Source organism: Chamaea fasciata, unplaced genomic scaffold, assembly GCF_029207755.1.
Source record: "Chamaea fasciata isolate MVZ Bird 193981 ecotype frontalis unplaced genomic scaffold, bChaFas1.0.hap1 SCAF_2, whole genome shotgun sequence".
Lineage (NCBI taxonomy): Eukaryota > Metazoa > Chordata > Aves > Passeriformes > Sylviidae > Chamaea > Chamaea fasciata.
Genome location: NW_027094087.1, coordinates 39832231 through 39858592, shown reverse-complemented (window position 1 = coordinate 39858592; position 26362 = coordinate 39832231). Strand labels below are relative to the sequence as shown.

The 26362-nt window shown below is 38.7% G+C and overlaps 1 protein-coding gene across 1 annotated transcript in view; it reads left to right on the top strand.

Annotated features, from left to right (window-relative positions):
• Positions 1–515: 515 nt before the first annotated feature.
• Positions 516–26362, top strand: part of PGR (progesterone receptor) — a 33261-nt gene continuing 7414 nt past the window's right edge. The window contains exons 1-5 of the mRNA XM_066177416.1: positions 516–1740; positions 2958–3109; positions 14739–14855; positions 22434–22736; positions 24130–24274. Coding sequence (XP_066033513.1) covers positions 575–1740; positions 2958–3109; positions 14739–14855; positions 22434–22736; positions 24130–24274 — 1883 coding nt within the window. The 5' untranslated portion in view covers positions 516–574. The remainder of the gene's footprint in view (positions 1741–2957; positions 3110–14738; positions 14856–22433; positions 22737–24129; positions 24275–26362) is intronic.

Here is a 26362-nt window from a genome sequence, read left to right as displayed (position 1 = left end):
AAGCCAAAAAGCGCTGAGCTAAGGCACAGGGCGCTGGATGCGATGGGAAAGGGATGCGGGCACGGCGAGCGATGGGAGGGGGACAGGCGGAGAGGAGGAGGAGCCGATGGAAGTGCAGCGGTTCCCAGAAGCAGCGCAGACCCTCGGTAAGGGACGGGGCTGGAGGCAAGGAGGGGCGGGGAGTGAGGGACGGGCTCGGGGGCGTGGAGCCAGGGGCCAGCCCGCCCGGGCGGTGGGAAGCAGTCGGGGGACGCGAGAAGCACGGAGTTAGCCTGTCCGCCACCGCCGGAGCCTGGCAGGCACGCTGCTCTCCTGCACGCCGCCCGCACACGCTCCCATCGTTTCCCCCTCCAGGCTGCACCGCCCCAGGCTCCGAGTCACCCCCGTCCCGGCGACGGGGCCCGGGGCAGCGCCGTCCCTGCGAGAGCAGCACCATGTGAGCAGGAGCCGCACCACCGCCGGCACGTCCAGAATGTAAAGGGCAGTCCGGCTGCTCGCACCCCGCCGCTGCCCGGCCGCCCGCACTCTGTCGCTGCCGGAGATCCGCCGGCGTCCATCGCCGCCCGGGGCCAGCATGACCGAGGTGAAAGCCGAGGAGCCCAGGGCGCCTCCGCCTACCGCAGACGGGGCGGTCCTGCTGCAGGGTCAGCCCGGCCGAGATCCCTTCCGCGAGGAAGGGGAGTCCATCGACATCTCCCTGGACGGGCTGCTTTACCCCAAGAGCAGCGACGAGGAGGAGGACGAAGAGGAGGAGGAGGAAGGGGAGGAGGAGGAGGAAGAGCCGCAGCAGCAGCATCTGGGGCAGGAGGACGGCCGGGACTCCCTCTCCTACCATCCAGGGAGCGGCTCCCTCTCGGTCAAGGACTCCCTGGACACCGTCCTGGACACCTTCCTGGCGCCCGCGGCTCATGCCGGCTCCACCGTGGCCGCGGCGCCCTGGTCCTTCTTCGAGGCGGAGGAGGCGCCCGACGGCGCGATGAGCAGCGGCCCCTCGCAGAAGGCGGCCGAAGCGGCCCCGGGAGCGCCGGGCCCCTCGCAGCCCCCGCCGCGGCCCGCCGCGCTCTGGCCGCCCGGCGACGCCCTGGTCCCCGCCGCCAAGCCGCGGCCGGCGGGGCCGGGGCCCGGCGCGGAGGGTCCCGCCGCGGCGCCCAAGGGGGATGCTCCCGGTGTCGGGGCGGTGCCCGGCGGGTCCCGGGCGGGGGACCCGGGGCAGGAATACCTGCACGTGCCACTGCTGCCGCTCAACTCGGCCTTCCTGGCCTCCCGCACGCGGCAGCTGCTGGACGGGGCGGAGTACGAGGGCGGCGCGGTGCCGCGCTGCTCGCCCCCCGCCCCGTACCTGCCGGCCTACGGCTTCCCGCCGCCCGACGCCAAGGACGGGCCCTTCGCCTACGGCGACATCCAGCCCGTGATGAAGATCAAGGAGGAGGGTCTCGGCCTCGCCGCCCGCTACCCGGGCGGTAGGGCCAGCCCCGCGGCGGGCTGCCACGACTACCCGCAGGCTCCGCGGGCCGGGCAGGAGCCCTCGCTGGAGTGCGTCCTGTACAAGGCGGAGCCCAGCCTGCTGGCCAGCGCCTACGGGCCGGGCGCGCCGCCCGACAGTCTGCCCTCCACCTCGGCCGCGCCGCCGGGGCTCTACCCGGCCCTGGGGCTGAACGGGCACCAGCCGCTGGCCTTCCCGGCCGCCGTGCTCAAGGAGGGCCTGCCCCAGCTCTGCCCGCCGTACCTCGGCTACGCGCGGTAAGGCGGGGGCGGCGGGGCGCTCGCTGAGGGACGGGGCCGGGCGGTCGCGCTGCGAGGCGGGAGAGCTCCGCGCCTCCTCCTCCGGAGGGGCGGGCGTGCCGCGCGGTGGGCGCCTTGGGGATGCTAAGGGGATGCTGAGGAAAGGACGGGGGAAGTTTCTCTCGGCCAGAGCCTCTTTGGGCTTTTAGGTAGCGCCTGCAGCATTCCCCGCGCTTCCTGAGCACGCCGCGGTGTCCAGGCCCCGCAGGTGGCACGTGGCGGCTTTGGGCACGATGACGCTCCAGGGATGTTGGTTTGTTATCCCTGCGGGACTTCAGGGCCACCCCGTGTCCGAGCCCCGGGGAGGCCGTGCAGGTTTGCTAGCTTGCCCTCACTTTCAGCGATATCGTATTCATCAATACCTAAATATTTTCCAAAATAGTGTTCCCGATTTGGAAAACGAACAAAAATAACCCAAAACCGCAAAACCCCCCCCCCCCCCCCCCAAAGCACTTGATTTCACACGAAAAAGAAAACTGAAACACTTGTATATTGCTTTGCTAGGATCAAATGGAGCACTATCACGCCGAGATGTGCCTTACCTAGAAATAGACGCAACAAAAGCTGCATGCAATGTTAAAGTTTCAGTGGAAATCCTTTCTTTTAGTAAATGCAGTGGTTATCTAGATTAGTCTGCCTTTTCTTGAAGACAAATTGAAAGTATTCTTGATAACCCCATCAGACTTAGTTACTGCTGAGAACTCTGCAGCTGAATGGGGGTGAAAAACTGATTATTAAAGATTTTTCTAGTTGAAATGAAATTTCATTTTTTCCCATATGAAAGAGGCCTTTGAAATTCAATTGACATCTATCCGATTCTGTCCCTGTACAGGAAAAAAAAATCATCACTATGACTCCACTCACAAGAGTTGTTGATCTGAGAAAGATGAACATTTTAACAGAGTGTCTAGATGGTATCTTTTTTGCTAAACGGTTTAAAATGTAACTTTATGCCTTTTTTTTTTTTTTTTGCAATGCTTTCCTGCATTACCATAGTAGAGACAAACCATTAAGCAGAAAGGCAATCATACATACTTCAGTTTCTTTGTGTCCTTCTGTATCTTGATTACAAATTTTAAAATGAAGTTTTTAATATCAAGCTCATTAATACGGGTAAGTAGTTAACTGTGCAAAGCTAGATCTTTCATTTCTTTTTAACTCTTTTTCTTCCCAAGGCCAGATACGGAAACCAGCCAAAGTTCTCAGTTCAGTTTCGAGTCACTACCCCAGAAGATCTGTCTCATCTGTGGTGATGAGGCTTCAGGCTGCCACTATGGAGTACTTACCTGTGGAAGTTGTAAAGTCTTCTTTAAAAGGGCAATGGAAGGTACTATGTAATGCCATTGTTCCTAATTATCTGAAATATGTCTTCTAGACACTAGGGCATACTGTTTATTTATTGCTCATTTCTATAAATATTGTCACTTGTGAATTTTTTTTTTGTTCTATTAACTCTATTTAAATATTACAGTGGATATTGAGGAGGTTCTTCCTTAACTGATTTTTCTAGTATTATTTGTTTTACTTTATTTTTTAGGTATTTATTATTTACTGTTTATCACTCAATCTTTCCAGGTAGGCAGAGTTAAATAAAAATTTTGTGACACAACTTGTTTCAAAAAGTATAAATGGTGTTCAAAGGAAAATACTGTGGGTATGAAATAATGATAGGCAGATAAGAATTTATTTTGGCTTTGTTCTCTTTTTGAAGTAGTGAAACTTTTCTTGCTTTCAAGTTGCAGAGTTCTGGCTTCCTGGGAGTTACAGAAGTATTTAAAATTTCACTGAACTATTTCAAGTCATAATAATAATAAGTGTGTTTGACTTGTTCCACATAGTCATTCAATTGCAAAGTCAAGCTGCAAGTATAATGAAACAGTAGTAATACCTATGTTTGTTTTTTCATTTTTGGATTATGTTATATGCCTTGTCCACTGAGATTTTGAATACGAATACAAGAGCAGACTGTTTTATATAGTTCAACAGATAAAGTAGTAAAACAAATCCTTCTACTTTTTAGGCTTTGTCTCCTGTTTTGATTTTTATCTGATCCTGCCAGAACTAGGATATTCAAATTTCTGTTTCATGTATTTAACAAAACCATTGTTTGAATGGATAGGATTCCTTAAAATAAAAAAGCTGCATCCTGTATTTTCTTGTTGTGGTACATAGATTTTCCATTTTATAGAGTTTATCTCTCTCCAAATAAAAAGGGGAATATTGGAAAAGTAAAAGCTTAGCATGATAATGTAATAAGATTTTTTGTTTCGCTGTGCTGTTACTTTCTACTTTAAGCATATGTTCATGTTTTTCCTTTAACTTAAAATATTTGCAAAGTGGTCTTGATGGTCTAAGTGAACTTTTGAGGCAGTGCCACATTTTCTCTTTTGTGAGAAAACTACTAGAAATATTTGTGTTAGGCTGCAAAGCTCTTAAGTCACTTGCAAGAATACATGTAAGTTTCACTGACTCTCCTAGTTGGTCTCTTGGCTTGGCTTTACATTTTTTTGCTATATTTTGCTAAATCAGCCAATTTTTTTTTTAAAAGAAGTCAGGGAGCTGAGGTTTTAATACTAATTTCTGAGTACTGTGTTTTAAAATAAATTTTCGTTTTGCTTTTTACTTATATAATGATGTTGTAATGTTTTCTTTGAATTTGATTCTGTCAATTTTAGATTTCATCTCTTTTTAAATTTAGTACCCAGTTCTGTTTGCAGTAGACGAACCTGCTCGAAAACATACTTCATTACTGTTCAGCAGAATTATTTTAATGAAAAATGTTAAGAAGGAATATACCTTGATACACGGGATATCTTAAGTTGTTTTCACAGACTATTTGAAGTCTGTATTTGCAGCGTCTTACTAGGTTAAGAATATAGACGTATTTAGAGACAAATGAGAGGTCAATGCAGTTACATAAACAAAAGTCTTAGGTTTTACATAGCAACTTCATAATTCTAATTTTTAGATGAATCCACGGACTTGAGAGTCTGTTGAGGAATTGTGTTTGCGTTTTCTAGTAAGGATTTTCAAAGAATATTCAAGAACGTATATCAGAAACCTGACCGTAATCAGAAAAGATGCAAGTTATTGAATCTGACGGGAAGCAGTGTCAGGCAACGAGCAGTGTGGGCACTGGCAAAATGAACAAATATAGTTGTACCTGTTTTTGTTTAGAAAGTACAAGACTGCAGGGGGTTCTTTAGAGATGGGCTGATGGACTTTTTATTTTCATTTCAGTGTTCTATATAATTATCAACACTGAAATAATCCCATTTATTGATAGATATTTGATTTTATATGGGCTTCAAATACAGTTTTTTAAATTTCATATCAGAAATAATGGTGGGAAATTGCTCTTCTATAAGAAGAAACAGAGTATTTGTATTTTAAATGCAATAAAAAATAGTGTTTAAAATTCACACTGGCAATCATAAAAATTGGAGACATATTTCTTCCATGAAATGACCCCCCTGCCCATCATTTCTCTGGGTGTAAAGGAATTATATATCTTTTAAAATTGTTAGTCCTACTACAGACATGGGGTTTTTAATAGTAATTCATGCAAATAAGATGTTAAATTTTGTGAGTAAAAAGTCCTGGTCAAAACTCTGCTTTTCGTATAATTTCCATACATTACTGATCTTTGTGAGAAATTAAAACATGATTGGAAATAGCTGGCTTTTTCTATTTCATTGATTTTCTCTATCTTGAGATTTTTTGTATGTTATGAGGTTTTGTGCATAGATAAAAAGGTACTTTATATAGTAGCATTACATTTGTCGGAAAATGTCTTTTTTCTATTTTAATTATTTCTGTAACCTGAGATGCATTTGCTGTTTGAAATCAAACAGCCTATGTATTTTTTGTAATTTTTTTCACAGATATTGTTCTACTCGTACACCGTTTATTTTACCTTCCCAGATGTGAGGACAATACTTTATTGGTTGAACACTTCCATTTGAATAAAATGGACTCCTGTGTTATCCAGAAATATTTTTTTCCATATCCAATCTTTTTGAAATAAAAACAGAGATTATTTAAAATACTCAGACTGCAATCTTTTAAAACTGTATATACTAATTATGATTTAATTATACATTGGAATGTAACTAATGCATACCCACAGAACTTGACAAGGGGTCAGAGTTGTGTGAGGATCACAAAGATTGCTTAAGAATGTTTCTTGGCACTGAATTCTAAAATAAGTATGCCTTTGTAGATACTTTGTGTTTTGGGTTCTTGGTTCCCCATATGTGGCTCTATCTATCTATCTATCTATCTATCTATCTATCTGTCTGTCTGTCTGTCTGTCTGTCTATGAAGAAAAGGTGTTGCTAATAAAATAAACGTATTTTTCTCTTGGCACTATCTTGAAGTAGGTTAAACAAAAATGCATGTCCTTTCTTTGGGAACCTGTAGTTTACCAGATATGTCAAAAAAGTTAGCACTGCAAGTGAGGAGGAGAAAAGGAAAGATACTGGGTTGTTTTTTCCTAGGCAACATTTATTTGCATTTAGAAGTTTTCTGTTGAACCCTTAAAAATAACTGGTAGTCTGTAGATTCAGTTAATGTACAGAGAAATGACAAGGCTTTTTAAAAATGTTGTAAAGATATCCTTTGAGTATAATGAAAACAATGAAAGTTACTGCTATTTATAGTCAGTAAAGAAATTTGAAAACACAAAATTGGATTCACTGTGCTGATGGGGTAGTGCTGTTCCTGTCAGTGAGATGAGAGTGATGAGCATTTTGGAGATAGAAACCAAAAAAAAAGGGAAATAATACTCAAAATGCTTTCAAATGTGTAGAATTACTGTATTTGCAAAGTAATTTGCTGTTGATCAGGCATTATTTAAGTGCTACCAATATATCTCATTCATTATAACAAAACAGAGGAGGATATTTCCTGCATGAGGAGAAGGAAGATCAAGAAATGAACTTTTACTTTTCTAGGACTAAATTATCAACAAGTCATTAGGGATGTCTTATAAAGATTCCTTCATGTAAAACCATGCAGCGCAGCTATGATCAAAATGCTTGTGGAACACTATGGTAGAATGTCTGTCCCTGAACAGGAACCCAGTGTTCAGTTTTGGGATTCTGGAGTCACACTGTTGCTAACACAGGATTTCTTGGTAGCCTGCATTGTTGCCTTCTTGTTCAAAGTGTCTCTTTTGCAGTAGTTTTACTAATGAAAACTTTAAATTACCTAAATCCTGCAAAAAAATCCAAGTGCTGTTTTTCCTATAATAAAGCCTCATTTCTTATTTTTGTTCTCTGTTTATATTTGCACTTTGTTTATATTATTGATATGTAAGGAAAAGTAGTTGCCCAAACCCAGAGTCTGAGACCAACATAAATACATGAAATTACAACGGATCAGTTAGAAACTGACTAGTGGTTTGTTTAAATACTTGGGAATGTGTTACAAACTTGACCAAATGATTGTATAACTTTTGTCTAGTTTTAATAGGTGCTTTAAGTCAGGGTAGCAACTCTGTTGCATCAATGGCATCAGGGAATAAGCTCAAACATAGAAAGCAGATAACATTTAGCTGGCCAAGTGTCTTCTTTTCTACTCTCTGAGGCCCGAATTTGGCAAATTGGCAGAAAGTAGATTTTCCATGAGGGTTTTCACTGTCTGTGTATAGAGAGATTCCATGGAATCATTGATGATGAGCTATGCCTGCACAGTAAGAAGGTTGATCATGACTTCAACCAAACTTTCTGATTAAGTTTATCTGACCTTATCAGAGTTACAATAAACCATTTTGTGATGGCAGGGTGATTCACTATGTATGTAGTGCAACACGGTGCATAAGGAAAAGTGCTTGTCTAGACAGTTATGCTTTTCCATAGCTAGAGAATCTAAAATGGTACAGCATGCCAAGTATTTTGGTAAAAGCCAATCACTAGTAGAAAATCCTCTTTGAAAACACAGAGAAGTAATATTGTAGAGACCCTTTTAGCTGTAAATTTGATGAAGCAGTTGTTAAAAGTTCCTTTTTCTCCTAACTCTGAAGAGTTTTCTAATTTTTAATCCAACTTTCCAGTCTGGATCTTGGGATTAGAATTTGATGCAGCATGTAATGTAAACCTGGCGGTGATGAAGTGTTCATGAAGTAGAAAACATGCAAATACACAAAGCATACACATGGCAAGTTGAGAGATAAAAATGCTTTTCACTCAATATAATAGATTTGATGTTATTGAAGTTCTTTTATTTTGCACATGGCCAAAATGTGTTAAAAGTACAGTAAGCTAAGTGTATTTTCAAATTCTAATGTACAGAATTTCTTTATTGAGCCTAGAATACAGATGGAAAATGTCACTTTTGTGAGTTCAAAGACTTTGTATCATGCAAATGAAAATCAGCATTGATACATAATGGTATATCTTCATCATACTTCTGACTTGAAAAGGATTTGTTGTCCAGCAGTTTGACAAACAGCAATTTGATGAATTGAGTTATATGAAGCACAACAGTGAAGTGAGCTGAGATGTCATTTGTTCTGGTGCTTTGGCTCTTGTGCTAATGCTGGGCTTCCTGCTGTTTTAACCGTGACTTTATCACTGTTTTCCTAACAGACATGGTTTAGTACATAATCAGCTGCAGAAATGTCAGTTACTAAAATTTTTAGTTTAACTTATGCATAGTATTTTGGAAGCAGTATCATATATTACCTTAAACATCTTTTCCAGTGGATTTGAAGCTATTTTAGGTACTGTAAAACTGCCTGCTTTAAAGAGGACCAGCAAATGATTGCTCAGTCTTGCTGATACCCTGTTCTAACTAACCATGTGCACAATGTGAGCAACCTGAACTGCTTATCTGAAAGTCATTTTGTGGTAAATGGAGAGAAACCAGAAATGTTAGGAAGAACTGACATTTCTAATATGTACTTGTGATGAAAATAGCAGTACTCTAACTATTTCTCAGCACTGAGCATAGTGTCAGGTGACCATGTACACTGTCTGCATTCGGTGATATGAATTCTATCTACCCGCATCACCAAGGTAGCTAATATAGTTCTGTAGTATATAAAAGAAATAAACTAAGCATGTAAAATACTAATTTCATATTGCTTTAGTGTTATATATAGGGTATTACAGGTATCATTAAATTTTTTCACATATAAAAATCATACTCATTTTAAAGTACTAGAATATTTATAAAATATGTGATTTAAGTATATGAAGTGTAAGTATTTATAGTAAAACTGTTCTCTGCTAAAAGTAGATTTGGGATTGATGGTGTCCATCGCCTTAAATTGTGTATTTGTTCCACAATATTCATGATGTACCACTAGTAGTGTTTTGATAAACATCTACATTTTAGAATCTAATTAATCAAATATAATCAAATTAATCTAAAGTGTTTCAATCAAGAGGCAGCAGTATCTGAGTTTTTTGCATTTTGCTTTTTTCTGCTACTAATATTTCTGGATTTTTCCACCTTTATTGCTCATATAGTGGATGACCCTGTCCAACTGGTTCAGTTGTAGGACAAGTCAAGGAATATAAAGAAAAAATGCATGGAAAAACTTATCATGGCAATGTGCTATGATAATTCCACTAAAATCAGAATGATAGGATGACTGAAATGCAAATATAAAGTCTTATTTTGATAGAAGAACATAACACTCAGGGATCAAAAGGAGAAAAATTGATACTTTAGAGTGTATACCTCTGAAATAGTTGGTGTATACTTAAAGTAGGTTTTGTGTTCAAATCCCATGTTTTGTATTTGTAAGAAACAGACCACCAATTGACAAATATGCTGACACTTCCATCATTTTACATATTTATATCCCTGATGTAATTAATTACTTAAAAATTATCACCAAGGAACAATTCTGACACAATGCCATAAAAAGAACTGGAAATAGTGACTTGTAGCTGCTACCATGTCCTCCTGAAAGGATATTAGCTGTGGAAAGTTTTTATTGTTGTCAGTTCCCATATTTAGACTCCAAGACTTTATACACTTCAAGGTGTTGCAGTGGTAAAGAGTCCAGGCAAACCAACTGAAAATCAATATGAAACAGTATTCCTAATTTTGCCGTTCATTGTAGTTTCCATAAATTATGGGTTAATCTTCTTTCATTTTGTTTTCTGTCTTCTTTGTTGTTGGAAGTGATGGAACAGACAGGGAAATATAAAAAAAGATTAAAAAACAAGATCGTAACTTTTGACTCTGTCTAAAAGTGAATGAAAACAAGATAGGTAGATTTAATTGTTCTGCTTTGTAGATATTGTTTAAAAATTATACTCTCTTTGGAAGTTGCTCCTTGGAGAAGTGATTTTGGAAGGAAATAGACAATAGTGTTGTAGGATTCACAACAAAAGGCAGGAAGATTTTGAGATCAGTGTACAAGCGGAGTAAAGAGTCGGTCAAGGATGTTATAAACAATCATTTTTATTGCTTTCACTATGAAATTCTTCATTATTTCAGTTAGATTCCAGGATGGAAGATATTCACAAGTTCCTTTGCTTTCCACTCTTTGTCATCTTTGGTCCACTGAATCCTTAATTCTTTGCTGAGGAATAGACTTGCATCAATTGCAGATCTTTCTTTATACCAATATAGGCTACAGAGTGGAAGTCATAACACCTACTTAAGAACTGGAAGTGAGAATTTTACTTCAGTGGGATAAGAGGGAAATGTAAATCTTTATCAAAAGATTATGCATGGTAAAGTCCATGATGGATGTGGGTTTTGGTTAAACAGTTAGAGTCAGAAGTCTAACTTCAGGGACTTTTTCTATTTTTAGAGAAAACACACAGAAGTAAAATCAGTATTAAATTAAAAACCCCCAGTAATATTATCTGAAGTGTGTGGAGTCTTGGAGACTAATAGCATGGAATGGCATACAGGGACATGGAGACCGTGTAGTATAGATTCCTAGTTCTTCAAGACTAAAAAAAAAATCCGCATAATGAGAAGTAAATTCAACCCACATTTGCTGTTTTGCACTTTGAAACGGTGTAAATAGAAGAGTGTTGTATTTAGATTTGGGCTAAACTCGATATAATTTTACTTCCCATTTTACCAAGGATGAGTTAGGCCAGACTGTTTGCTGGCTGTGGAAAACTGGTCTTGTCAGAGCATGTTCAGTGTTAAGGATTACCCTGTATTTACTCTGACAAGTCAGGTTTTCCATTGGCTAGGGACTAGCCTAGTCTGTTGTCTTAGCTTCCAGAAGTCAGATTTTTACTCAAAAGCTACATCTGCACCATTATGTTTTGTTTAGGTGTAGAGGTGAACTTATTTTCCATTTTTAAAATCTTAAACCCATGTTTATTGTCAGCTTCCACAATTCCATTGTGGTTTTTTGTTTTGTTTTGGGTTTTACCTATTGATTTAATTGGTACTTTTAAAAAAGTTTATATAACATAAAACATACTTCTATAAAATTATTGAGCAAAACCTTGTGGCTAACCTTCAGGAAGCAAAAAGTCAATGTTGGGAGACATTTGGCAGTAAAATAATTTGCAAAGAGATGCAATAGGTGTCTGCAAGCTTTAGACAGAAATCTTAAACTAGACCAAATAAAACACCATGATGTGTTCTGCAAAGAACAATCCCCCAGAGGTTTGATGGTTTTATACAAAAGCATTGGCAGTTAATAGAGGTACAGGGAGGTAGAATCACAGTTGGGAGAGAGACAAAAGAGTTGAGATAGTACTCTTCTTTGCAGATAGTAGGAACTGAGTGTTCGCGAACAAGTGCTTTGCTTCTGTGCAGGGTGGCAGCAGTTCAGCACACATGCACTAACCCAAATAACTGATTGCTGTATCTGATACCCTAGGTGCATGTAAAGCTTTATGATTTTCATATTTTCATATCTCTGCAATTCATGAGTTTACTGGAGTGATTGTAAGTGACTTAAAGCATGTCAGTGAGCTAAGCTAATAGCTCAGTTTGTAATGGTATTGTACATGCTACTTCCAGCACTGTTTGGATTAAAAACCTCCAGTTTTTTAAGTATTAGCAGTATAGCAGTTTAAAAGTGTAGCAGTAGTCATTACAGGACTTAAAACTGTGTTTGCCTGCTGACATTAGAACTTGCAGCTTTGCTACCAGTAGTGGATTTTGATGGAAGTTTAACAGAAATACTATTCTACAAGAATCTGGAACATTTAAGTGACAGATAAAATAATTTCTCTGTTTTCTCCATCAAGCTGGTCATGAGCCAATACATTGAGAGTGATCCTCAACGTGCACTTTTAAAAAACAGTGAAAAATAAACATGCATAAGAAACTTAACAGTGGGTGAAGCTTTCTGAAGATGGGGCAATTGCCAGAAGGTTCCTAGGTTCATATTTTTGTAAGAAATGCTGGTAGCAACCTTTACGTTCAAACTTGTGCTCTAGTGACTAAAATACTACTATGCTGGGTTTTTTTCCTAAGTATTTTGTTTGCTTCTTTGTTTTGTTTTTTGTTTTCCTAGTTATAATGACAGTAGTCATAGAAAAGATACTGAATATCAAGCTACCAAATAAATAGTGATTTTATCTTCTTGGGGGCTTTGGGTACTTCATTAGTACATTCCTTTGGTATACCTGCAATGCTCAAGTATTGAAGACAATTAGTTCAGATCTAGGTGATCCTGAAGACTGAACTGTAGCAAATACATTTTCAAATACATATTTTATCGTCCCAGGAAAACCTTCCAAACATCGTCATCTAACAAAATATTGTTCTGTAATTTTGAAATAATACAAATATCTGGCATGTGTTCATTTCTTACACAATCTGTCCTTCAGATGGCTGCTGTCCCTAAAATATTAATGTCGAGCACATAACAGTTTCTCAGAACTCAGCTTTGCACAATGGTAGAAGTGATTTCAAATGGGAATATTTACTCAGATTTATCTATTGAGATGAAATCCACACAGATCACTGGGATTAAAAAAAAAAAATCCTTTACTGATGAAAATGAAAAATATCAAACAACTGAAACTTAGATGTTTTCCAAATCACAGCTGAATCAAGATGAGTGGAATACACTTTGGGACAGAAGGTGTCAGGGAGAGGTGGGGAATGAGTGGGGATGAGTGGAATGGAAAACTCACACGGAGGTCTAAGTCAAGTGCAGGATATGATTCTGGTTTCTTACAAGTCTTGAAAGCAAGGAAGTTGTTCACAGTAAGCATCAAGAAGTGCCTGAGTTTTTGTCACCATAATCCCCTGAGAGAATTGGATTGGCAGTGTTTTGGCTTTTAAGCAAATTTACTGTGCCCAAATTCTAGTAAGAAATTTAATTTCTGGCCTGGTATACACTGGGCAGAGACACTAATTGATCCTGTCTAATCTGAAACTTCAGAACATATGGACATGGAAGTGTAGTTTTCATAACTACACATAACACATAACTACACTTAACACATAACACTGATTCAATTATGATTTGTTTTGTAAATGTAAAAAATGTTGTTCAGTCTTAGATTTAAAAAAGGCAAAGTTCATATGGATTCAGACCATCTTGTGTAGACTTAGCAGATATCCAGGAAAAGAGGGCCAGATGAAATCTCCTTCAAGGGAACCGAAGAAAACCCTGAAACAAGACAAGAACAAACAGAACTTGAACTTGAAACAAAACTGTATTTAAGCATTCTTTTGTAGATTAGCTGTGCATTAAAGCACTAGAATGCCACAGAGCTGAGATAACCGTCATGGATTTTAATTAAATTAATGGAGTTTTAAAACGGTTGTTGCTTATCAAAAGACTGAATGCCTTTTGTAGCTTACAAAGGCAAAGAAAGACAAGGAAAAACTTCAAGTAATCCCAAGGAAGAATTGTTCAAAATAAGTGTTTTGATTACTGGTCTGCTGCCAATAGCAAGACAGATTTTTATTCATTCGTCTGCTTTTGGTAATGTTTTCTGTAAGGAGAAGTCCAGGATTAGAATTAATGGGACAAAGTAAATGAGAATTTCTTCTATTAAAACATTACTACGGACTTTTTTATTGCCAGGCAATGTGTGAGGGAACTGTTTTTGTTCACCTCTAGGTTTCTAAAAAAAATAAAAATTGTTATGAAAATTAATTTCTGACATTTGTGTTTCTTTCACTAAAACCAAACAGGTTGTTTTTAAAGTTATGGCTAAGAAGTAAATTAATTTCCTTTAAAAATGTTAGCACAGAAATGTGCTAACAAATGGGTTGTTTCACATGGCTCAGCACTAGCTCTTTAGATTCTAGATGTAGAAATCAGTGAAAATTTAAAAGCTTTAGTGCTGAGTTCTGTTATATTTGGAAGTCTATATCCACAATATTCCATTTAATCTTTTGCTTTGCTGAAAGCTAATTTCATTGAAAGGTCTCTATTTCAATACACTAATGACAAACTCTTTCTAACAATATCATTCAGAATTAAACAATGAACTAAGCTAACCTAAACCACAAAGCTACAATCTCTTTCTATTTATCCATTTTGACTGTGTTGGCTGTACCTGGTCAGCTGGTATTTCAGCAAGTTTAGTACTGAACTGCTTCTCCATAAGAGGTCATTTACTTTGCTTGAAGGGCTCTGTTTTCTGCACTGCCCCAACTTCTTCATTCTGTTTGCTGTCAGAAACTCTGCATCAATCCAAGCAAACAGGATCGATATCTTCAAAGAAAAATAAGATTTAAAGAAACAATTGGTCTGTCCTCATGCCAGATTTACTTAAGAAATATTGTTAGTGCGGTAATTTAAGGAGTTCATGCTGCCTGCTAATTATTTTGGAATTTCATGGATGAGGAGTTTGGCCCTTAAACAGACCAAGTAAAACATTATATTCAAATAGTAACATGATTGGTCAAAGGTTAGCATAAAATGAAGGAATTCTTTAATGGTTCGAGTGCACTTCTTCGAATGTTCATTTATTTTTGAAACATTTATAGACAGAAGTAACTTTGTCATGTTAGAAAACATAGTATTCATCCTGTTTTTCTCTTGTCTGCAGGGCAGCACAACTATTTATGTGCTGGAAGAAATGACTGCATAGTCGATAAAATCCGTAGGAAGAACTGCCCAGCATGTCGCTTGAGGAAGTGCTGTCAAGCTGGTATGGTCCTGGGAGGTGAGCTGTTTTTCAAGTGGATTTATAAAAATAGGCAGTCAAGTGCACTACCTTCAGTCTGTCGAGGTTAAACAACTTTACTTTGATACTGTAAAAGAAAAACCGCATTCAAATGGGTTTTTTGGAAGAATTACCTAATGTTTTATAATTTCTTAGAATTTTTCTGTAGTGAATCTGGAAACACTGACAGAGCACCTTTCTGTAGTGAAATATCCCCCCGCAGCCCCTCCCGGGACTAGCTCTGGAGAGGCTTTGGAGGAATATCTCCGAAGGGACAGGACAAAAGATTCCAAAAGAGGCTCTTACCCCCGGATTATTCCAAGATGTTTATTCCTCAAAGGGTTCCAGGGGCCAAAGAGAGCGAACAAAGAAATACAGGGGTCTTATCTAGTTTCCCACCTTGGGAGGATCCTGGCACTCAGCCAGTTAGGTCAAGGAAGGTATGGAGGGTCTTTCCATTGGTCAAAGGGAAGGAATTCCAGGGGGTCAAAGGGGAAAAACCATTCCCCTAAAGAATTACAACACTGTAGGAGCCACTGTGTACCCTTACATTCATTTTCCAGAAGGGAAAGGAATTATGTGTTTGGTGTGTATTTATTAATAATTTTGGATCAGGCAATTTGATTTAGGTGAAAAAATAAGCAGATTGAAATTGACAATAGAATTGGGAATCAGTACTGTCCCCTTCTATTTTCTGTTACACCCTTCATCATTGCTTTGAGTACATGTCAACAAAATTATATTCTTCTGTTCCACCAGAGAGGGCCAGGCAGGGGTTGCAGCAATACTGCAGGCTTTGAGTACTAGGTGCTGGGAAATCCCATCTTCTTATTAGTTCTTTCTGTAACAGATTCGGCATTTTTTTATGTGTCATTAAATGAAATTGAGCACTCTGCCTTTGAAAACCTACAGGGAGAAAGTGGTGCGTGATCAGGTAGTCATATGGCAAGTTTTACTGTACTTACAGGTAGGAATGATGCTTATTTTTGCTGTATTTTCATATTGCTTGAAAATACATGGCTAAGACTATAAGAAAATGGCCATATAAAAATGATTAAAAGAATCTGTTCCTAAAGGGAGTTTAAATAAAAGGGGAAAGACAAAAACCTGCTTTATTTCCAATCTAATCTATTTTCGCCCATCAAAGCTCTTGTCTGTCTCTCTCCCCTGCTCAACCCTACATCCCCTCCCCCATATTTAAGTATTGTTTTTTATCCTTTTTGTCCTAGCACTATATACTCTACATCCTTTCATTATCTTGCTGATCAGCATTCATTGATAATTTAAAACATGTGTACAGTTTTCAGACTGATAGTTTGATTGCACAGCTCTGTGTTTCCAGCTCCTGTAAGCTGAATGCAAGCTCCCTGGAGTTGGAGTGTCGGCACACATGGCCATTGTGTCATTCTTACGTGGTCAGTCAGCGCCACCTTGCAGTTAAAAAAAAAAAATGGAGCTGACAAGCGTGTTGGTGCCACTGGGCCGAGGGGAGAGGGAAAAAGGAGGACATGTCTTTTGGATCCTTCTCAGATTGAACTGTTGTTTTAAAACTGGAGTAGCAGTCCAGTAGAGAAACAGTATTACTCTGAGGGCAGAACCTAAAGCTTTGTTTGCCCGACTTTGGAAGAGGAGAAAGCCAAGGAGGCAGAGGTCCTGAGTAGGCTGTGGAGAATACAGAGTAAGAATGAACACTCAGGAAGAGGAGTTGACAAGTGTTGTGCCTGCCTTTTAAAATTTGGGAGGTTTGATCAATTTGACCTCTAAAATACATACCTGCTTAAGGCAGGTTGCTTAGACTAGATGATCTTTAGATACCTTCTAAATCCGAACCATTCCGTGATTCTAATGGGTGTAAATTAATGCAGATAAGAATTCACTCCTGACTGTGAATTTTGCACAGCTGAGAGTTTGATGATGATCTAACCTGAATTTTCATTTGTGATACCCTGGGTAACACCAGCAACTAAAGTCTGTGTGTTTCAGCGTCACAGGCAGCAGTTTCAACAAGCAGAAGAGTGTGAGATGACTCATTATCATTGTCTCAGTCTTTTGCTTCAGCATTGTTCTGCATAGTAATGCTACATAGGAAAAGTTGCCAGCAGGCTTGACTTCATTCTTTGTGTGCATTTATGGATGCTAGTTTTCCTAGTGTTTTTTAATATATCCATTTTGCTCTGGGTGTAGGTACTAGAAACAGAAAAAATTGGACATTTTTGCCAGCAATATTGATCAGATGGTATATCCTCATTAGTGTATCCTCATAGCAGGATGTTATGTCCTCCTACAAAACCTGGGGATAAAGGTGCTCTGACTTTTATTTGATTAATATCAGGTGTAAAGAGAGTAAAATCTTCATCTTTCTCATCACCTTTTTTTCTCAGCTATTGCAAAGAAAGCATAAATATTTTCTTTGTATTTAATGCTAGATTGTTGTATCTAGCCAGTTTGTTATGTTGGTTAGTCTTCTCCTAAGCATACCTAATCAAAGCTCTCTCTCATTTTTTGAGAAGCCTGTGCAGTCTAGTTCTTAGAGAACATGGCATTTCATCAGATCTCTGCCATGATATTCCTTCCCACACCAGCAAATAGAAAGCAGAAGAAAACAGTTGGGCAATGGAATAAAGGGAATATTGAGTGGAGCTGTGACTCTGGTATTTCTATTTCTTTTTTTGTCAGCTGCCTGAGATTCAGTGTAATATTTCAGATGTTCTTAGTGATGTCAAGAGTTGTGGGGGGGATTAGGAAGCTAATTGTTTTATGCAGGCTGAAATAGAGTGCTTAGTACTGAAAAAAGAAAAGACAGAGATAGACTAAAAATGAGGGAAACTGGAGTGAGACTATTTTTAAAGGAGGATTTAAAATTCAAACTGCAAACAAAATCTCAAGATAGGCTGTTAACCATAATACTCTTTCTATGGTTGTTGTTACCCTTCTTCCTTTTGCTCTTCTGCTATTTCTTATAATTCCTTTTTGTATCACGTGAGCAATATTTCCTTCCCATGATGATCTGATGATCTGATGTGCTGATCAACACAGTATGATTCATATACGGGGTGTTACAGGGCTTACATAATTTTCCCAAGACATCAGTGATCAAAGGGCTGGGAAGCCTGCCATGTGAGGCAAGGCTGAACATGAGCCAGCAGTGTGCCCAAGTGGCCAAGAAGGCCGATGGCATTCTGGTCTATATCAAGAATGGTGTTGCAACCAGGACCAGGGCAGTGGTTGTTCCCCTGTACTGGGCACTGCTGAGGCCACACCTCAAATCCTGTGTTCAGTTCTGGGCCCCTCCCTGCAAGCAAGACATTGAGGGGATGGTGCGTGTCCAGAGAAGGGTAACGGAGCTGGGGAAGGCTTTGGAGCACAAGTCCTGTGAGGAGCAGCTGAGGGAGCCAAGATTGTTTAGCCTGGAAAAAAGGAGGTTCAGGAGGGACCTTTTTACCTTCCACAACTCCCTGAAAGGAGGTTGTAGCAAGATGGGGGCTGGCATCTTCTTGTAGGAAACCTGTGACAGGATGAGAGGACAGTCTCAAGCTGTGCCAAGGGAATTTCAGCTTGGACATCATGAGGAAGTTCTTCACAGATAAGATCGTTAAGCTTTGGAATGGGCCACCCAGAGAGGTGGTGAGGTCACCATCCCTGGAGGTGTTTAAAGAAAGGCTGGATGTGGCACTTAGTGCTCTAGTTGCCAAAATGGTGATGCGTCAAAGTTTGGACTCAATGGTCTGGGAGGTCTTTTCCAACCTAAATGATTCTGTAGTTCTCTGATTCTGTGAACTGGATTTGTTAAGCCTTGAGAAAAGAAGGCTTAGGGGGCACCTTATGACCATGTTCCACTATTTATATGGTGACTGCAAAGATGGGAACTCCCTCTTGACAAGCAGTCAATGGAAAAGACAAGGAATAACAAGTACAAGTTACTCCTGAGGAGATTCTGATTAGACACGAGAGGAAAATATTTCACTATGAGAAAAATCGGCCATTGACATTATCCCCCAAGAGAAATGGTAAACTCTCCCCTGTTGAACAGTTTTAAGGTTCATCTGGACAAGGTACTAGGTCATCTTGTCTAGAGTGTGCTCTTGCTAAGGAGGCTTGGACTGGGTAGTCCTTGAGGTCCTTCCCATCATGGAATTCTGTGATTCTGTGATTAATGTTTATACACAAGTTTCCAATTCTTGGAACAAATTACATACTTAGAGACATCCTTGAGTATTTTAAATGAATGAGAATCAGCAAGACTTAAAATCTCTTCTTGTGTTTACGGCCTGGGTAAGTCAAGATTTTTGTGCATTTTCTGATTCCTGCTGTTTAGAATTTACATAGATATATTTTTGTTCTTTTACCCCTGACACTTAGTTTCTTGATGCTGGCCTTGATTTCAATGAAGACCTGCTATTTTGCTTAATTAAAATGAGAAACAATTAGATTTTACAGGATATTAATGATAAGATTCCAAAGATTACTACATTATTAAATTAAACTTATTTCTTAGAGGAGTACACCTATCTTCCATTGAAGATCACTGAGTGACAACCATATAGATAAGAGTGTAATATTTTATTACATGGACAATGCTTCCATTTTTCAACGTTAGATTCAAAGCAATTTCAACCCCTTAAATTGTTCTAAAAGAAATTGTAGGTCAGTTGTAAGTAAATTATAGAATAGCAACAAATAGCTTCAGTAATTTATTTCCCTATATGGACTGTTTATTCTTCCCTAATCTCTGGAAGGAAAATATCAATAAAAACATGCACTTCACGGTACCATATTTTCCATTTCCTGTGAAAGTGTTGTCTTTGGGTATTATAACCTCATAACTTGAGACATAAATCTATCCCCTTTCTGATCTTAAACACAATAGGATTGCAGGTAGCTCGACCAGGTCCTGGAATAAACAAGTACTCAACTCTTTTATTTATTATGAGTGAATCTGTAATTTTCCCAGGCTGATTATCACAGATTCCTTGTTCAGCTGTATTGCTAAATTACTGTGTTCTTCATTACTTCAGTCAGCTTTTGGTCCGCAGTGCAGTGATTGCATGCAGAAAAAGGTGAATTAATTTTCCAGGTAATATTTTCTGAGATAGGATCAAAGGGTTTATTAAAATCAAAATGTGTTACTTGTGCTTTGCTGCTTTCTCTATGATGTACACACCCTCCTAAGGTGTACATGGCTTGTTTTTCTACACAAAACACAAGAGCACAGTGACCTCTGAAGTAAGGGCCATAGTGTTCTGTCAAGAGTTATACATCATTGATGCTTTCCACCTCATTACAGGGTAAGAAGAAAGGTAGTGAGATGTTAGCCTTCTACTAGAAACGCAGCCCTTTTAATATAAAGTGTCTACCATCAGTAATGTCTGATTGTCTGTATGATTTTGTATACCTAGTTAAAAAAATATTAAAATACAGAATTAGGTAGTAAGGAGAAAATCATAATATATTTAATAGTGAGAATAAATAGATTTAATATTTTTTATGTTTTCTAGGTACATGTGGAACATAAACACTATGAACATACTATTTGTAGTAACCAAGGGTAGGGGAACAGTGAGTACTAAGAAACTGCTTGAGTGGTTAGCTATCTTCAAATGAAATAATGAAAATGTTACCAAAAAAGTGTGTGCAGTCTAAATATGCACATACAGGTTATAGTATTAAGAAAAGTAGTTGTCAGAGTGGATCGGTATTATTTGCTCTTTATGGGACATATATTTATCTTACAGATTTACCTGGGTATTTTGTAAACAGCAAATTAAAAACTAAGCTATTGTCAAATCTCTCATGTTTTCCTTATGTTCTTAAGAATTTTTATTAATTTGATGTGGTCTTCCTGTTGTAGATGGGAAAGTTTGCTGTGAGTTATTAATAGTCACCTCTCCAGTATTAGATAGGTAACAAGTAGAGTTGTTTTACTGGTGGCTGTTAAGCAACATAATTAGCAATAAACACATAAGAAGTTCTGCAAACCAGTGTGACATTAATTCTGATACATTTAGTCACTTGGAAACATGGGTACTTATTAACTACTAACATTTCCATGTGATAAGCATTCTGTTTGGTTTCTTTCTTTACATGTTCTCTGAACTGTAAAAGTATCTGAAGCCATTATTTCTGAAAATACCTGAAATCATTATTTATGGACTATCAAATGCATTGTTATGTCTGTTTTCCTTCATGCCTACACAATACTTAGTGGGAAATTCCCAGCATGTCTATGACTATGTATAGGTTTGTTATAATAAAAATTGGCTCTAGGTCTTTTGGCATAATAAATTGTCTATTCTTTTGTGGGTTTTTGTTTAATTTTTTTTTCTTGGTTCAGTCGTAACACAAGACGTTACTTTGTGTGTGGTTCTTTACTAAGAAATCTGTAATCAGAAATATTTTTATTCTTACCACAAGTGATAAAATGAGCATGTCATTGTTGGGATACTTGATACTAAACTAATTAAACCTGCAGTTAAGTTAGTGAGAATATGACCCCTGAATGTCATTGCATGATGAGTGTTACTGTTTTTGCCATCACCCCCATGTCTATTTCTGTCCCTCCGTCATGTAAATCAGACCATAAGTATTAAAATCTTTATTGCATCTTTTGACACTTTTTTTTCCTTAAAACAAACTTGTTTGGCAGAGTTAAAGATCTAGCAGGGTTTTCATCACCTTTGGAGATCTGTTTAGAGCAAATGTGTTCCATGCAGTCACCTCTGCATGGATTTGCCTTTTTATTCAAACTGGTAATATGTCACTGAGGGTTATTGTCTTTGAATCTCTGAAGGTTTGATTTTCTGTGTCTGTAGGGTGCACTACCAGACTATTTCCATGAAAGAAATTTGAAGAATTGCTACCTAAACCTATGTATTTCCATAGCCATACTACATGTATCTATGCTTATTTTGGGAAGGCAGTTCAGCTATTAATTTGTTTTAGCTAGTATTGTTCATACCACTGCATTATGGAAATAACAATTAAAAATTCTGAGAAAGTGAATTCATGCTTTAGGAAGTGAAATGTTTTCCAAGCATTTACTTGTGGCTTTAGAGTATTTTGTTGGTCTTTCACTCATCCCTTGGATGTCAAAATAGGATTCAGCCAGGAGACTGAAATGCTCTTAGGGAACTCGAGAAAAGGAGTTTCTGTGTGTAGTAATTAATTACTAACATTTTTGGTTTTGAATATTAGGGAGTAAAAGAAGCAATATCTTTAACTGACATTAAATAGAAACTTAATTTTAGAGCCAGCTGGCTCAGCTGTTGGCATAGGACAGAATAGTGGGAATTGAACCAGAAAACACTTTATGAGGTTACTGTAACCTAGAATTCATGGCAATAATTTTAATGGGTGGGTGCTCTTCATCCCTTGGTGAAGAGAGTAGGATACAGAGGGAGAAGCTCTTAAGAATTTTCCATTATCATTTTTCAATTACATAAACAGTCAAAAAATAGAGGACTTATTCTGAAGACAGTTCTAGTTTCCTTGTATAGATTAAAAGTGTAATCCAACACTAGTGGGAAAATACTAATGTTACTGGTTACCTTTTTTTAACAGACCATCAATTTTCTTTTTCAGGTCGAAAATTGAAAAAGTTTAACAAAATTAAGGTTGTGAGAACGTTAGATGTTGCACTCCAGCAGCCAGCAGCCCTTCAAGATGAAAGCCAGTCTCTAACCCAAAGGCTGTCCTTTTCTCCAAATCAAGAAATACAGTTTGTTCCCCCAATGATAAGTGTTTTGCGAGGCATTGAGCCAGAAGTTGTCTATGCTGGTTATGACAATACAAAACCTGAAACACCAAGTTCCTTGCTGACCAGTCTGAATCATCTTTGTGAGAGGCAACTTCTTTGTGTAGTCAAGTGGTCTAAATTACTACCAGGTAATATAATTTCTTATATGTAGTGAATTGTAATTAAGCAAATATTTCATGATAGGAGCAAGCTAAAGATAATATTATTAACTGCCTGTTAATTCTTTACAAATTCCAAAATTATTAAGCTTTCACTTATCTGATAGTATAATTAATCAAATGTATTTTAACAGGGAAGCACTTTTGAAAGAATCCATCTAAATATTTAGATTCACTCCAAGAAAGCAGAGGAGCTCAGAGAGTTCCTGTATGTGATTGTTATAACAGCTTTTCTACCCCAGCCCCTCTTACTCTATTATTTATTCATTTGATATAAAAAGGTTGTATATCTGCTTATTCTTTATCCTTCTCATTACTAAAATGAATTTTTGAAAGCAGCAAAGAATTTTTTTTTATAAATAATACCAATTAGGACTAAGCAACTCACAAACAGACTGGTAATGAGGAGTAACTGAATTCAAGATCCACGACTGGATTTAAAAAAAAATCCATGTTATGTATGTATATATGTGTTCTGTGTGGTGATAGAGATCATCATGGTCATCCTGGGATGTATAGAAATCAATATATTGAGAAGAAAGCCTGGAAAATGCAGTTTTATGTGAGCTCAATTTGACACTTTGCTGCTGCAGGAAGCAGTAGTCTCAATCACTGCTCTTCCTATTCCTGTTGGCACTTACCAGACCTCTTGAGTGAATTGATTCATTTCACTAAATGAGAAGAAAAGAAACCTTTTTTTTAGCCCTCTGTGGTTTTCTGATGTATTCAGGAACTGAACCAGTTCACTGAGGAGGACCATGAGTGCCAAAGTTTGCTTGAAGGAGGTAACAGGACCATGTGTTGAAGAACAGAGCACTGCCTGCAGTGGCAGGAAGCTGTTAGCTTCACTCAGATTATTCGTGGCAATCTTTAAATTTATAAATTTATAAACAGCAGAAGTTATCAAACACAAGTGCAGAGCTGTTGTTCTCTTTAGTTGAATGCAAGAAAGATACTCATATATGGATGTTTTTGTGTGACCGCTGCATCTTATGTTAAGAACACTGATGTTCAAGCTATCAGCATGGAATGTGAGTTGGTTACAGTGATCATGTTACAAACTGTCATATTTTTACCAAAGGCAAAAGAGATGCATTCCTATCCTCTGAAACAGTCATTTTTGCTAAAAGAAATTCTGGTGTGAACATTTCAAAGTACCGGATGAGAACAAAAAAACAAGAGGTTAACTGTCAAAGTAAGATAGGCAGTTGCTACCCAAGCATCAGAGAGCTACATCCCCAAAACTACTTGACTTTCTAGGTGTTTTCCATTTGATAGCTTAGATTTGTAATCTCAAAACACTTAGCTGCTAAGCTGTCTAAATGAGAATTCTGAAATATTTTATCTTTACTTTCATTTCCAGGTTTTCGGAATTTGCATATCGATGATCAGATAACCCTCATCCAGTATTCCTGGATGAGCCTAATGGTTTTTGCGATGGGGTGGAGATCATACAAACATGTCAGTGGTCAGATGTTGTATTTTGCGCCAGATCTGATTCTAAATGAGTAAGTAGAATGTTCTTGTATTGTCTGAATAACATTTTGAACTTTTATTTGCCAATGGGGTTGTGACTCCATTGAGGCCAAGATTTCATTCATTACTTCTTCTGTTTCAAAATTAACAACCAAGTCCTCTGACCATATCAAAGTCCAGTAACTTTGGGAGGAATTTTGTGGGAACCCCAACTATTCTATTATTATCTATTATTCAAATAATATTTTAATTTTCGGAGAGGAAAAAAAATGTTAATTATTCTGTCAGATTTTCTTCAATTCATCTGGATAAATCACGAGTAATGATTACTAAATGGAACTGAGTGTGGAGCTTTTTGGTTGTTTTTGTTTGACACTTTCTGATAAAAATGATTTTCTAGTGTGCATTTATTCTTAGAAAAGTGCATTTACTGTTAGAAAATTGTAAAAAATATTCACCAAGTAAGAATTTTAGTGTCAAGGAAAAATTATATGAGACTGCTTTTTTCTGCTGGGGGAGGGGCTCTTCGGCTTGTATTTTCCTTCACGATGCTGTTTAATTTAGATAATCATCATTTCAGTCTTTGTCAGTTTACCAGCTCTGCAAATTAATATTGTCAGACTCATAATTTTATATTCTTTGGTTATAGTACATGGGATGTTGCCAGGAACAGTAAAACATAATTTAATCCCGATGTTTAGTTTTCCTTAATACATTTTTCTCAGGTTTTTTTTTTTTTTTTCTTAAAGTACTAAAAGAACTGCTATGAAGCAAGCTGAAAGAAAAACAGGTGTTTTGTAAGACATATTGTTTAAGGATTAGGAGGTGGATTTGCAGAAGATCTAGGCATCTGATTTTAAAATCTATAGATGTGCAAGATCCTCCCAGGGAAGTTCTTTATAGAAGATATTCAGTAGAGCCAACCCTATAGCTCCTGACCTTTGCTCTTCCAGATGATTGTAAATCATTGTGAGGTTGTTGAGTAACGAATTATTTCCTCTCCCATTTTTATTAATTGTGCTGTACAAATTGAAAGACTTAGAAGTGATGAGATTGAAAGAATTTCGGACTATATTGTTGTCCCAGCATAGTCTGATGCATCTTATGGTTACATTCAGAAGAAACACAGAGTGAGATGGCTTTATGCAGTAATGTCATGTCTTGGAGTATCACCCTGCTTGTGGACCACTGCTGACACCTTGTGAAGAAGACTTTAAGTAGTTTCTTCGGGAATGGTGTTGAGATTTATGAACCCTGATTATAATCCACCAGGGACAGCTTCTTATTGTCAGCTCAAGATCATCTATGCTGGGTGCTGACAACATATTCCTCTCTTGGTTATAGAACATCTCATTGGGGTCATACTAGAGATGTCATAAACCAAGGGATATAAAAAGTAACTGATGCACTGAATCATAGCAGCAACTGTTTATTGGAAATAAGTTAGGTTTTAGATGAGTAAAATGCAAACAACTTTGTTATCTACAATGATGTCTAAGCTTGTACTTTTGTGTTCACTTTAGGCAAGGGTAACTGCTGAACACTGCCAAAAAAGTTAACTGTCCTGGTAATGTATCCCCATGACTTCAGTTAAGCTGGACCAAGCACTCTCTGGCTGCACTGTCAAACAGATAAGCAGTTCATATGCCTGAGAGGTACCTCAGGAAAAGCCATTGATTAGCAGGTAGAGGGATCCCTGACATGACTCACCATGTAGGAGTGCAGGCACTAATGCCAGAATCACAGGAGTGTGTACCTAGAGGTAGAAAGAGATACTGGAAATTCCTTCTGCAGGGGCAATACACACCATAGTTGTTTCATAATTACCATGAAACCACAATCCAAAGCTTGTGTCACATCCAATCTATCATTTAGTGAACAGTTACGCTTCTCGGGAAGGACGTGTTTGGTCACATCCATTTCAGATCAAGAAAGCCAATAGTGCTAGTTTGACAAAGGTTTCTTAGTATTGACACCTTACAAGGAATTACTGTTGCTTGTACGTTAGAGTGTCTGAAAATTTGAGTAAGAACAGCATTTAAGCTGCTAACCCTGGAAGCTGCTATTGCTCTTCGTAGATAATAATTAAGAAGAGATGCTACCGAGAAGTAATAGAAAAG